The sequence below is a fragment of the Nuphar pumila genome, chromosome 7, assembly GCF_984573655.1.
Source record: "Nuphar pumila chromosome 7, dmNupPumi1.hap1.1, whole genome shotgun sequence".
NCBI lineage: Eukaryota > Viridiplantae > Streptophyta > Magnoliopsida > Nymphaeales > Nymphaeaceae > Nuphar > Nuphar pumila.
In genome coordinates, this window is record NC_143255.1 from 108,295,522 (window position 1) to 108,309,071 (window position 13,550).

At 40.1% G+C, this 13,550-nt stretch overlaps 2 protein-coding genes across 2 annotated transcripts; one reads left to right on the top strand and one right to left on the bottom strand.

Annotated features, from left to right (window-relative positions):
- The first annotated feature begins 7,603 nt into the window (after positions 1–7,603).
- LOC149832848 (uncharacterized) lies at positions 7,604–11,797 on the top strand. Its single transcript, XM_090013314.1, has 4 exons — positions 7,604–7,667; positions 8,310–8,358; positions 8,460–8,586; positions 11,412–11,797. Exons 1-4 carry the CDS (start codon positions 7,604–7,606, stop codon positions 11,523–11,525), a joined length of 354 nt encoding a protein of 117 aa, XP_089869440.1. The 3' UTR covers positions 11,526–11,797.
- A 379-nt stretch (positions 11,798–12,176) lies between these two features.
- LOC149832849 (abscisic stress-ripening protein 3-like) lies at positions 12,177–12,821 on the bottom strand. The gene is made up of 2 exons (XM_090014745.1): positions 12,614–12,821; positions 12,177–12,500 (listed from the first exon to the last, which is right to left on the bottom strand). The coding sequence occupies exons 1-2, from the start codon at positions 12,758–12,760 to the stop codon at positions 12,339–12,341; spliced, it is 309 nt and encodes a 102-aa protein (XP_089870871.1). The 5' UTR covers positions 12,761–12,821; the 3' UTR covers positions 12,177–12,338.
- Between the last annotated feature and the right edge of the window lie 729 nt (positions 12,822–13,550).

Sequence of the window (13,550 nt, forward strand, 5' to 3'; positions counted from 1 at the left end):
CATTTTAACGTTCACCGCGTGGACTTTCACGGGGTTCACTGTAACACCATCTACCGCTACATGTATCTATCAAACTTTAAGTTGAACCAACCTACCTTCGGTATCAACCAAAATGTTTCCTCTTATATATATATATTTTAAATAAATATCGTTCTCCCTTTCTTTGTCACATCTCTCTTTGTCACATCTCTCGTTCTCCCCCCCCTTCATTTTAGTGTGCAAATGTACTCTCTCTCTCTCTATATATATACATATTTATATATAATATAGTATAATGTGTTCGTGCTAAATAGGTCTTTCAGCTTTTTCGGTGTTTTTTATGCAGTTTCGGCCCTATAAATGTGTGGGTCATGGTCGATTTACTAATCATGTATTTTTCATGAAAAAAATTATGTTTTGAGCCTGGAAAATTTACAAAAGTTTTGGAATCCCACCCATGTATTGAAATCAAACGCTTCAAGAGATGATCCCTATAAAATTAAGTACATAAATCACATCTGTACGGTTAGAATTTAAAAAGAAATTAAAAAAGCCCAAAAAACCTATTTAACACGCAGTCTAGCATCGACTCATTACACTCTCTCTCTCTCTCTCTCTCTCTCTCTCTCTATATATATATATATATATATATATATATGTGAGAAAAGTGTTATTTGCGCATGTTAATATCATGCACAAATAGCTCTTGGATAAAATTTGCCATTTTGAATGACATGACCGTATTATATGAGTTGGATTTTGTTGTCTTTTTGTAAAATATAATATTTAATTTTTAACAGCCAGTTACAATTATACCCTTCTTACAAACCACAAATCCCTTCCCTAACTTTTTGCGTCCTTTTTCACCCATTGTCCTATTCTACCAGCATCCCACCGGAATATACCCATGCAATGCCTGAATCTAGTGTGACTGCCTGCGCGTGAAATCATATTGTCCATTGTCATAGCAGTTACTAATTGGACAACTCTCTCTCTCTCTCTCTCTCTGACGGTGGAAGGTCTGATTTGGGCATTGGCTTTCACCTTGGGTGCAGATTTTCAATGGTTTCTAGTAGGGTGTCAACGGGTCCGGTTTACCCGACCTGAAACTATACTTGGGTTCATATATCAATCGGACCTTGAGTCCGTACTCGGGTCTTCTTATTTATCACTATACCCGAACCTGATCAGAACCAAACCTTATAGGGTCCGGGTATGGTGATAAATAAGAAGGTTTGATTAAGACCTGGGTCCGAAGGTTTGATGAATACCTGGGCCCAGATATAGTTTGTGAAATTTTATACTAGACCCGAGCCTGACCTGAGCTCCAATTAAGACCCGCAATTTTTTAATGTAAAAATGATAAAAATATGGTTTTGCCTAGTATGGCCCGGGTCTGATTCATGTAGTTTTTATCAGGTCTAGGTATGGTTTCTCTTATGCTAGGTCCGATTTGACTCAGGTCCAGACCTGATACCATACCCGAAAATTGGGGCTAGGTCTGGTTTCACCTGAGTCCAAACCAGACCCATTGACATCCCTAGTTTCCAGCACTACGCCGTACTCACATAAGATACCAATTTCTATTGTGCAACATATGATTTCTGGCATGGATCCATATTTTCTCTTGGAAGGTCTGATTTCTTGCATTGATCCAAATTTTGGATAGAAAGGTCTGACTTCGACGGAAGCAGATCAGGTCATGCTGAACATGAGCGTTTTTGCTCATGCCGACATTGTGACCGTCTGTTTGTATTTTGGATGAATGCCACGTGGTTTCGTTGACTTTGAACTTTTTAAAATGCAAATCGGATGGCCACGATGTCGGCATGAGCAAAAACACTCATGTTCGGTATGACCTGATCTGCTTCCGACTTCGACAGGCACTCATATTCAGCATGACCTGAGGTTAGGTGGGCAGTCATTGAATGAAAATGAAAGGGATTGAGGTTAGGGAAAGACAGGCTTTTGAGAGATTAGGGAAAGGTCAGACCTTTCAAAGAAAGGGTAAACTTGTTATTAGCTTTTAAAGTTTTATAAATATTTTTAAGCAAATAACAAATATATATATATGGTGCCCTCCAAGCACCTAATCTCACTTAATAGAAGCTTCAATTTGTCAAAAAAATTGAGATTTTTTTTGTTGGTCAAACCCTATAAATATAATCTACGCTGATTATTTAGTAGAAAACAAGTTTTGGATCATATGATTATGGAATAGATGCATGTATTTTAAGATCTTCAAAAATCAACCGCTCACAATGTACCAAAGTTTCATGACTTAAAAAACTATTTTTATGTTAAAAACATGATCCAAAACATGACTTCTATCAAATAAACTATATTAAGTACATTTATATGGTAACATTACTCATATATATATATATATATATATATATATATATATATATATATGTGTGTGTGTGTGTGTCCGCGCTGCAAATGAATCAAGTTTGGTCAGACCTCCAATATGAATATAATACTTTCTTTCCTAATATGGCTTTAAAAATAGAATTTAAAATTGGGTCTGCATTGGATCCAAATTTACATATTCAAAAAATAAAATGAATTTACTGCTGCATCGGCATAGCCAGGGGATGGTTGTGAGGGCATTGAGATGAAAACGCCAGATCAAGCCCCACTGATGCACAAGTATGTATTAGCTTTTGAAGGCATTTCACATAAGAAAAGATGGTTGTGGGCCCCACATTGGGTTTACCGGGTCGGGAGGCAGGTCTATTAAGTGGTCTAGTTTTCAGAGAGGGTTCATTGTCATAGAAAAAAGGATTTCAGTTTCATATAGATTTTTTAAATGGGATTGCTCTCATCTTTTCCCTTCTGAGGTCTCTCTCTCTCTCTACATACCATTATCAGATCACAAATGCTTAAATAAGGATGTAAAATGGATCTCTCTACATACCATTATCAGATCACAAATGCCTAAATAAGGATGTAAAAATGGATCGGATTCTGATTGTTTTAGAGTCTAACATAATCAAATGTTCAACAGAAAGAGTATGATCTTGAACTTGGGCTATAGTACACTACCAAATATGATTGTCAATTAATGTTAAATTTAACTTTAGAAATGTGTTTAGCATGGTTTATCTATATTAGTAGATTTAATCATCCCATGCATGTCACGAGATCCAAACTTCAATATTTCCATTAAAAATAGTTTTGAATTTCAATATGATGAAAACAACAGCTCAACCTGATAGAAAGAGAATATGAGAAGCAACTAGTTTTCTCTAGGATTTTACCATATTCAATTGTAGTCATAGTTAGAGGTGGCTGATGTGCCTGTTCAACCCGTTAACCGGACCGGCATGACCCAGAGCTATAGTAACGGTCTGGGCCCAACTCATAAACCGTGTAGTGGGCTGTGCTGGTTTCACCTTCTCCGGCCCAAAACCCGTTACGACTCGGACCTGTGAACCAGATTAGTCCAACCCGCAAACCCAACTCAACCCGTCCAGTGAACTGTATCCATATGAAGAAGAAAACAAGTAGTCTTAATTTTAGTTTTTTTTTTTTTAATTTTAATTTGTAATCTACTTGTAATTTTTTTTCATAATAAAATTTCAAACTTTGGTCCTGTGGTTTTTTCCTTCAGGGTTTTCCACGTAAAATCATAGTGTCTACTTTTATTTTTTTCAAATATCTGATTTTTTTTCAATTCCGTCGGCTCGGCCAGTTCAACCCGTGAACCGACCCGCCTAAGACCGTGCCGGCCGTTCCATTGGGATGGTGTGGTTTGGCCTTCTCACAAATTGTCTGGTTCAAAGAACCGGCCCGTCTCTACTGGTCCGGTTCATGAACCGGCCCGTTAATGGGCCTTAACCGTCTGGCCGTGCCTGTTCAAGCCTGCCACCTCTAGTCATAGTGACAAGTAAAAAAAAGCAAAATATTTCTAAGGTTAGAATTTTGAAAAAACAACCAAAATCTGATAAAATGTTTCTTAGTAGGTAAGTTTGGTAGGTTTTCATTCCCCTATATCAAGGTTGTTAAATGCAATGAGGCGAAGCGAGGCGTTGAGCCTGCGCTTCGCCTCTGAGGCGTACGCCTCAGGTACACCTCTCACAACATAAGACTCTCAAGTATCTGTGGTATTATCTAAAATATCGTAAAAATATGTGGCATCACACTCAACGCCTCACACTAGGATCTTACTTCTCTTGGAGGGCTTCGTATCACACTCTCAAGTGATCTTACTTCTCAAGTATCCGTGGTACTTTTTTTATATTTACTTTAAGCGCATCACAGCAACGCCTCAGTACCTTGAGCCTGCGCCTCCCCTCTGAGGCGTACCCCTCTCACAACACTCCCTAGATTGCATAACTTGTCCATCTAACCGTGTGCAAAACTTACGTTTTGGCTCTTTTAAAATAAAATACGGATTGGCTTCACATGGCTGATTCTAGACAGTTTTGATTAGGGCTCACAGTTGGTGGTGTTTGCACTGGGTATGAGCATAAAATATATCGACCCGGATAATATTTGGGTTGATTAGAACCCGACCAGGGCAATATGTGGCCAGGTTTAGTTTATGATTTTTGCTGGGTACTGACTCGATCCTGCCTTTTGTGAGGTGCCTGACCTGAGCGTTTTATTTGTGTTTTAAGTAAAGGTAAACTTCTGAGATTATACGGATCCAGTGTTTGGGATTTCATTTTCATGACCTGGCAAAACCCAAACCCAACACTTGGTTATTTGGGTGAGTTTGGGTACACCCAGATGGGTCCAATACCTGAGTCATGACTGTCATCACCAAGCATGAATAAAAGCAAGAGCATTCTCTAGGTAGAGATAAGAGTAGGTTGGAATGCAAATAGTTAGGATCCAGAATAGCTAAATACATGAGGGAGTTGGATCTTAAACAGCCAAATTTTGCAAAACCTCCATCCAAGGGTCGACTCACTTGAATATATATAGTAGGTACATACCACCATAGGTACGAACTAGGTACATACCACGATATCGTTCATTTGCTAAGAATTGGCACCTGGATAGGGTCTTTTCAAACAATGAATGCTTTTACTTTGCGACCTTGAAAATGAGAAAAGCTCTGAGCTGCTGATTTTTTTTTAATTACTTAAAAATATACGGACTTCATGTGGATCACATTTGTATGATTATATTAAAATAAAATAAAATAAAATAAAAATCAGAAATGCTTGCTATGAACGCAATGGACCTAACCAGGCAGCAACTATGAAAATGCCGCAAATGAATCATCAAAAAAAGAATGACCAAAAATAATTATCAAAAAAGTCATTTTTTTTTTAAAGATCAAGCAAGTTGAGGACCACAAAAAAAACCCTAAAAGATAAAAAAAATAACCTTAGAGTGCAAATAATTATTTTTTATATCATGAAAAAATGTAACATCAAAATCACATTCTATAAATACCAAATATATACTATTTTTCTAAGGTATTTGCATAGTTATGATGATAAGAAGGTTGTTAAAACCCATGAAGACTAAAAAAATTTGAGCATACGTTTAAGTGATTTAAAGAAATGAAAAAAGAGGTTCACACTGTTTTTCTTAATTTTGATATAAAATATGTGATTTTACTAAAGTATTTACATGCCTTTTAAGGCTCATGAAAAAATGTGCAAACTTTCTTTTAAGCGAGAGTTTGCAATACCTAACGAGCTACACAATATATCATGCAAACTTTATCAATTTCGTACATGCAAAAAGGTAAAAAGGTCCTAACAAAATTAGCCATTTGCAGTTTTGGTTGTTGGGCAGATTTTATCAAATTATAGAGTTTTTAGAAAAAAAAGCCATTTTACCATACAATACCATCAATTTCTATTTTAAGATGCTTGTTCTCAAAGCTTTGTGATGCTCAGATACCTGTGGTTAAAAGGTGGTCAGGGTTCCTAAGCACAACCAAACTATGTTCAATTTTGAAGTTACCACGTTTGATCTATTTAGCTACATTAGAAAAAATAGATGTTACAGAGCTTGAGGCTTATTGCTTTTATTTTTTCTTGTAAGAGAAGAGTCCTACATCTCAAGACAAGCTTGGCATTTACAAGCTCGGTTCACCCAAGTAACTATGTGTACAGGCTCCGAATGAACACGAATCACTGGTGTTCAGGCTAGGCTCGTGCCAAATATCAAATTGAGCTGAGCTCGGCTTGTTATGAATGCAGTGAACTGAGCTGGCTCGGGCTCGATCCATAAAAAATCAAACCCTAAACCAACCTAAATGAGACTATTAAACCCTAACCAACCGATTGATGTCAACCTCTAACAAGCTCAATCAATTGATCTAGAGAGATATTGAGGTGTAGAGAAAGGAGAAAGGGCGTATTAGAGGGCATTGGCCTTCAACGAGTTCAATCGATTGATCTAGAGAGAGAGAGAGATCCGGTTGCAGAAATAGGGGAAAGGGCGGACCAAAGGGTGTCAACCTCCGATGAGCATTAGACATAGATCAGGTTTCACAGCTCGACAGAGAAGGAGGTGCTCGATAGTACTTGGCCTTTGGTAACACTTGGCATCGCGGTGCATGACCTCCGGCAATGCTCAATGCTCGGTCTCCTCTCTTTCTCCTGATCCACTTGCTGTAGAGAAGGATAGTGAGGGGAGGGGAGGGGAGTCACTACCCACAGAGAGAGCCCTATAACTAGGGATGGCAGTGGTTCCGGGGACAACGGGGCTCCGTCCCGCCTCACCCCATTTGTGCCGGGGATGAAGGGCATGAAACGGGGATGGAGGCGAGGATAAAGGTTAAAATCTATCTCCGTGCGGGGATGGACTTAAGTTTTTCCCTGCTCCGCCCCGTCCCCGTCCCAATCCCCCCCCCCCCCCCCCCCCCACCCCCCATATCCTTTAAGGGATGACCATAGACTAAGGGGAAACGGGGCCCTGCCCCAGCTCGCCCCCGTTTGGACCGGGGACGGGGGACATAAAAATGAGGATGGAAGAGGGGGTGGAGGTTGAAATCCATCTTAATGCGGGGATGGAGGCGGGGATGAAGGTTCGGATTTTGAAACGGGGCAGGGGTGGAGACCTTGTCACCCGCCCCCATACCAGTCCACTGCCATCCCTACGTATAACATTTAATTTAGGGTTTAAAATGAGAGAGATAGAGAGTGCTCTTTAGTTGGTTCGGTGGCACTGTAGGTCCGAAATGCCTGATTTGTGCTATCGCTTTATCGAACCTACTTTAGCTTATCGAGTTTGAGAGGCCGATCAAGGTCGGCTAGTTTGCTAGACTGGAGCCTTAGAATTTTGTAAGCTCAGCACATTTACAGTCAAGCTTCACCGAGCCCGAGCCGGCTCGGTTAGCTGTGCATCCCTTGTAAAAGATGGTGTCATGCATTAAAGATGAGTTGGTAAGGCGTGGGAGAGACCCTCGGATTAGCTAACCCGATTGGGATGATCATTTATAATTTTGTTCATTTTCATTAAAATATTTACAAAGCATAGTCTCCAACGTTTCACGTCAAAAAAAAAGTTGTCGTAAGAGGAGGAATTGGATCGGTTCCTTCTTCCCGACCCGAACCAATAGACGCTCGCCCCTCCTTCCACCGTCAACTCCAATTTCGCTCACTACTTCGTCGTTGGTAACACGCTGGAATCTCTCTCTCTCTCTCCGACAATGCTCTATGGGTTGGATCTTCAACAATGCTTTATGGGCGAAGGGACCATCTCCGAGGACCAAGGTATTGGCTTGGTTGATTCTTCGTGACCGGATACAGACCCATAACAATATCAAGAGGATGGGTTTTCAGTTTTCTAGTTGGTGTGTGCTTTGTCGACAGGCTGAAGAAACTACACATCTTTTCTAGTCGTATGAAGTGTTTCAAAAATTATTTTCTAAAACTTGGAGGGCTCCATCAGTTGTTGTGCGGGAGGGTTGCTTTGCGTTAGATCTTATCTTCGGCCCTGCTATAAGTAGACGCGAAAAGAAGTGGAGGACTATTTGGAGAGTTTGGTTGTTTAGAGTGTGGTGGTTCATATGGATGGCCAGAAATGATGTTACTTTTAGGGATGTCCTGCTCAACCTTAACCGTTTGACCCATAGGGTCTTGGCTGATGTGTATGCTATCTTACGCATATATCTCAAAGACCTGCTTATGCCACAAACAGATCCTAATAAAGATGCTTGTGGTCCTCTATGAGTGTTCTGTTTTGTGTTATTGGTGTTCTCATGTTATGCTGTTGTGTTTGTGCTTGTGCTTGTGGGTGTGGGTCTCAACACTTTTAAGTAACGTTGATCGCTTTTCGTCTCTCTGTCTCTCTGTGTGTGTGTGCGCGCGTTTGGGGAAAGAATGCCCTAATTCTCGTGATGTTTGGATGATCAGATTTTCTCAAGCCCGGGAACGATCAGTATATTTATCGCCACGCCAACGGGTGGGCTCTTGTCTTTCTTTTTTTTTAGTGAAATGTTTGGAGAGAAATTGGTGGGATTTCTTGGTTAGTTTTTTTGGGGATTTTTTGCTGTTTTCGTGTAGGCTGTGTGTGGTCGGATTGGCTCCGACGCACGTTGCCCTATCGGAGGAGGGAGGGATTACTGCGGTCGATTTCAATGTACGAAGGACGGACAAGAGCGAGATCAAGGTCACCGGAAAGCGGAAGAAGGTGGATAGCTCTCCGCAGCTCTTAATTTTTGCTCGTTTTTTGCCATCGATTCATATACAGTTTCGAGCACCATAGTTGAATTCGTGATCGTTGCTTTATTTATTCGGCATTTGGTGTTTGATTAGTTGAATTCATGATCATTGATTTGTTTATTCGGCATTTGGTGTTTGATTAGTTGGATTCATGATCATAGCTTTATTTATTAGGCATTTGGTGGTTGATTAGTTGAATTCATGATCGTTGCTTCATTTATTAGGCATTCAATGTTTGATCGTTTTGGATGGGGGGCACGGATGTGTAATGTGAATGGTTTGGTTCCTGAATTCATTCATTTATTAAGGGCTTGATGGTTACTGCAGAGTGCAAATCCTTCGGATTCGTTGGTGTCTGTTTCTAGAGGGCAGATTGTTTGGTGTTATTTCTACTTGTGATGCCAACTTCATGTTATCGATTGTGTGCTTTGTCCAGGAAAAGAAATATCTTAAGAGTGAGAATGGATGAACATTGAAGAGCTTAGTATATCTGCAGCATTGAACTGTGTTTGGCTGTTTTGTTTGGAGAACATTGAAGAGCCTAGTATGCTTGCAGCATTGAACTTTGTTTGGCTGTTTAGTTTGGAGACTGTTCGTGGCACTGTTTCTGTCCCATAGGTTCTAGAACCTCAGTTGGAGAGGAATTTCTATCCTGTAGAAAAGATTTTTCATGACAGAGTGAAACATAGGCACGGAAATAAAATAAGAAACTGCATTTTATGCCAATGCATCCACATGTAGGGATGACTAGGCAGTGTTTCTGAATATGTGTGGAAGATGGTACAAACAATTTCTCGTTAAGTGGTTTTCATTTCACTCCATTCTGTGAATGATCATCAGATCCTTAGCTGATTTTGGGTACTAGAAGGTGCACCTATGGTGGACAGCAGGCCTAAAATTAGAGATTGGGTTGATCATTTAAAATACATCAGTGTCTAAGTCAGATGTGCCCGACTTAATATCAATATCAATAAGATGGAATCCTGAAACTCACATAAGGTCTCTCATGGTTATTAGTCACCACTTTGCTCTGTCGGTAATCATGGTGATGGATCAAAATTGCCTGTTGATTTCTTCTTAACAGTTGTATAAAATATTGGAACTCAGATATGTGTCTTGACTTGCTGGGGGCTCAACTGTGGCTTCATCTTTGACTTGGTAACCATACACTCTCAAATTCCACTAACCATATGCTCTCAAATTCCACTTCTACAGTACTTTCCTGGAAATTGGTAGGTTTGTGTCTTGAATAAGTCTTAGTAGAAGAGATTGTTCAAATAGATGGATAGTTTTGCACTTGTACCTATTGGTGTTACTCCCTCTGCATGCTTTAGGTGCATCTGCTGATGTCTCTTGGGGTGCGTCAACCAACCTGTAAGGTTAAGATTCTTCTAAGTTCAACTGTCATATTTTGGCGCTGATCTGTGTTACAGCACATTATCTGTCTTGGTTTCATCTCGTAGAGCAATCACACACACGGACCGTGAACGAAATTTAGAGGAACAACTCAATAAATTTCTTTAAAGAATAGAAGAGCTATACATGCCTATTTATAGAATAAAAAAAGATAAATTAGTAAACTGTACATTCACAATCCCTCCCTGGATGTGATTCCAGGGGAGCGTCCCACTAGAGTCCTAGGGCAAGCGATAATCCTGGAGGAAGTGGAATTCTCCAAGGGGCTTCCCACTCTGAAAGAGTGCTGGAAGACTCTCTCTCTCTCTCTTCTGCACAATCTCCGGCTGGCCAAGACTCCAGTTGAGCGGGTCTGGGGTAGATCTAGATCTGACTGGTCGGACCTGAGGTGCATGCGGGTCCATAACAAAATAAACAAGGGTTGGATATCTTTTGAACTACTGGATTCCTTAATTTCTTGATGCAAAACATTGAAGTTGAATGTTTGTTTGATAATGGTTTGGGCTTTGACCTTCGATTGATACTCTTTTTTGACATGCATGAGGATGTTAACTTGTAATGGTTTTGAAACATTGCCTGGCAAATTTCACATCGAGCAAGAGCCCCAACAAATGTTGAGACTTACTACAATTGGAAAAATCAGAATATTTGTGTTCCTAGGCCTGCAACATGGTGGGGCATGGGTCAGAACCCTGTTGACCTGAACTCTAACAATTATGTATAGTTGCCATATATGTTCACCTTGTCTGCTAATCATAATTGCATGCCTGATATAGTAAGATATTATTATTATCCAACTCCAACCACGATATCTGAGAATATCAAATATCTGAAGTTAATATGGCTAGTGTTACTTATAAACTTATAAAGATCGTCACCATGGTACAGAGTTTGAAGTTGCTCTCCTGCTTTATGCAAATAGCAGCATGTTTTTCACTTGACACTGCATCAGTTATAGTGGGACAGATCTCTGGCCCTTCTTTATGCTGCTGATGTGCATGACAAGACCCATCTTAGTCCAATCAAATGTATCAACTCTGAGTCTCTTTTTCTTTCCTTTAATTTGTATCATAGTGTCTGATGAATCCTCGGGATTTACTACTAGTAGGTTGGGCTGGTATCAGATATCCAGTCTGTTTACAGTGACAAATATTCTTTTGAAGTGAATGGAAGCAATAAAGAACATAAATTAGTAAAGAAATCTGCAGGAATATGCATCGCCGTTTTCTTTGCTATGTTACCATTATTCTCAATTACAGTTGGAATTTTCAGAAAATTCAAAAGAAACATTGCTTTGTAGTCTGAGATAATGTTTGTCAAAAAGGTAAGAAAAGAAAGTTGGCATAAATATGTTTGTTTTATTGTTCGTGACTTCAGGCAGGAAGAGAAGGTTACACAGCAATTATAATGCCAAAGCCAGAGGATTGGCTCAAGAGCAAGGATTCTTATCTGAACCATGAAGAGTACAAGAAGCTGAGGGGCATCTGCTGATTACCATGTATGTAAATCTTACACTAGATGTCATTGATAGTTCTTGCAATCATAACTATCAATCTGCATTGGGCGATCCAAGAGTCGATTCCTATAAAATCAAACATGTAGATCACATATGTATGGTCAGATTTTAGAAAAAATAGAAAAAATCCTTCTGAAGCCTGGTAGGCTTGCCGTAACCTCAAAAAGTGTTAGGCAGCTACCACCTACTATATATATCGGAAAAGTTTGAATTTTGAACACAGGATGATGCCTTTGGTTGATCTTTTTGACAATTTTCTTGCTCAATCAGAGCAGTGTCATTTGCTTTAATCAGTCATAGGCAGCTTGCTTTGGATCTTGGTAAAAAAAAAACTATTTTAATTGTGTATATATCCATGAATTTTGTCATTTTATCTGTGACCATAATATGAATTTTGATGTTAATCTCATTTATATATCAACCTATTCTTGTAGAAGATCCTATCCATATGGATGTTGGCTCTGTTAATGTTAGAAAAGCATGTTTTATATTACAATTGCATAATCAACCCCTATCAGTTTTATATTCTTTAGTTATTTCAAATTATCTCTTTTTAAATATTTTTAGATCAATTTTATGCTGCAGCCTACCTGGCATAATTAGCTCCATCAATCTTGCACTTAAAGTAGATCAAAGCACGCTTCACACTTTTTCATCAAAAGATAAAGTAAATCCTGGACATCACTTAAAGCAAGATCAAACGACAAAGGATCTCAAACACATAAGTAGACAAGTAGCAGTGCATAACTTCACACACTTATTCCCTGGTCACCCTTCAGAGTCATAGTTTAGTAGCCATGCTTCTCAGCCTCCTTCTTGGCATCCTTCTTCTCATGATGCTCATGGAAAGCGAACCCGGCACTGCCGACGGCAAGTGTCGCGGCGACCTCCTCGCTGATCTTGTGTTTGTGAGAGTTCTCAGGGTCCTTCTTGGCCTGATGCTTCTCATGCTGCAAGAATTCAAATAGAAATTTAGACAGTATTGAATCAACTAATCAACAAAGAAGAGTAGGCAATTTCTTAACCCAAAAACAAAAGATGAATATCCCAAGTTGGGACTTACTAGTTCGTAGGCACCAGCAGCAACAGCCCCTACTTCACCAAGAATTTCCAGGTGTTTGTGCTGCTTGGCTTGCTCCTCGGGGGTTTTCTCATGCTTCTCCTCATCACTCTTGTGGAAGAAGTGGTGCTTATGCTTCTCTTCTGCCATAGTGGTATTGCAATTCAACTCAAGAAAATAGGATATTGAGCAAGAAAAGGGGCCTTGATTCTTGATGATGGCAGGATATGGGGGAGTGTTTATATAGGGAAAATGAGTGCTCACCACTTATTGACTATTTCAAGCCACAACTGACCATTTTCCCATCGCTAGTAGATATTATTATTATTATAGAATCATAGTGTATTCTTCTTGGGCATGCTTTTCAATTTTCATTTATAATGGTGTGTAAGAAAATGGCCTACAAGCCCTTTGATTATCTTTGGATGATGTTGTGAGTGGAGATGACAACCCTGGATGGGTAGGCTTGGCCAAGGGACATTTCTACTGGTTAACGCTGCAATAAAAATATACATGGATTGATGTAAGTTAGGTAATGATGCATTTGAAGTCCATATGGCCCACATGACAAAAGCAACAGATGTCTCAATGTTAAGGATGGCAGTGGACCGGGGCAGGGGACAAGGTCTCTACTTCGCCCCCTCTCAAAATCCTACCCTCTATTCCTGCCTTCATCCCTGAACGGGTTTTGATTTTAACCTTCATCCTCAGCTTCATTCCCGTTTCATGTCCTTCATCCCTGGTCCAAACGGGGCGAGGTGGGGCTAGGTCCCGTTTCCCTTCGGTCCGCTGCCATCTCTAAAGAAGGATTGGGGACGGGGCGGGTGGGGAAAAGCACAAGTCCATCCCTGCACGGGTTTTGACCCCCCCCCCCCCCCCCCCCCCACACACACACACACACACACACACACACACACACACACACACACACACACACGGC

What these genes read in the sequence shown, in the direction of transcription:
- LOC149832848 (XM_090013314.1), top strand. Translation starts at nt 7,604, where the DNA reads ATGCTCTATGGGTTGGATCTTCAACAATGCTTTATGGGCGAAGGGACC. An exon ending in GACCATCTCCGAGGACCAAG is followed by an intron (nt 7,668 to 8,309) that starts GTATTGGCTTGG and finishes TTGGATGATCAG; the next exon opens with ATTTTCTCAAGCCCGGGAAC. An exon ending in TCACCGGAAAGCGGAAGAAG is followed by an intron (nt 8,587 to 11,411) that starts GTGGATAGCTCT and finishes TCGTGACTTCAG; the next exon opens with GCAGGAAGAGAAGGTTACAC.
- LOC149832849 (XM_090014745.1), bottom strand. Translation starts at nt 12,760, where the DNA reads ATGGCAGAAGAGAAGCATAAGCACCACTTCTTCCACAAGAGTGATGAG. An exon ending in CTGCTGGTGCCTACGAACTA is followed by an intron (nt 12,501 to 12,613) that starts GTAAGTCCCAAC and finishes GAATTCTTGCAG; the next exon opens with CATGAGAAGCATCAGGCCAA.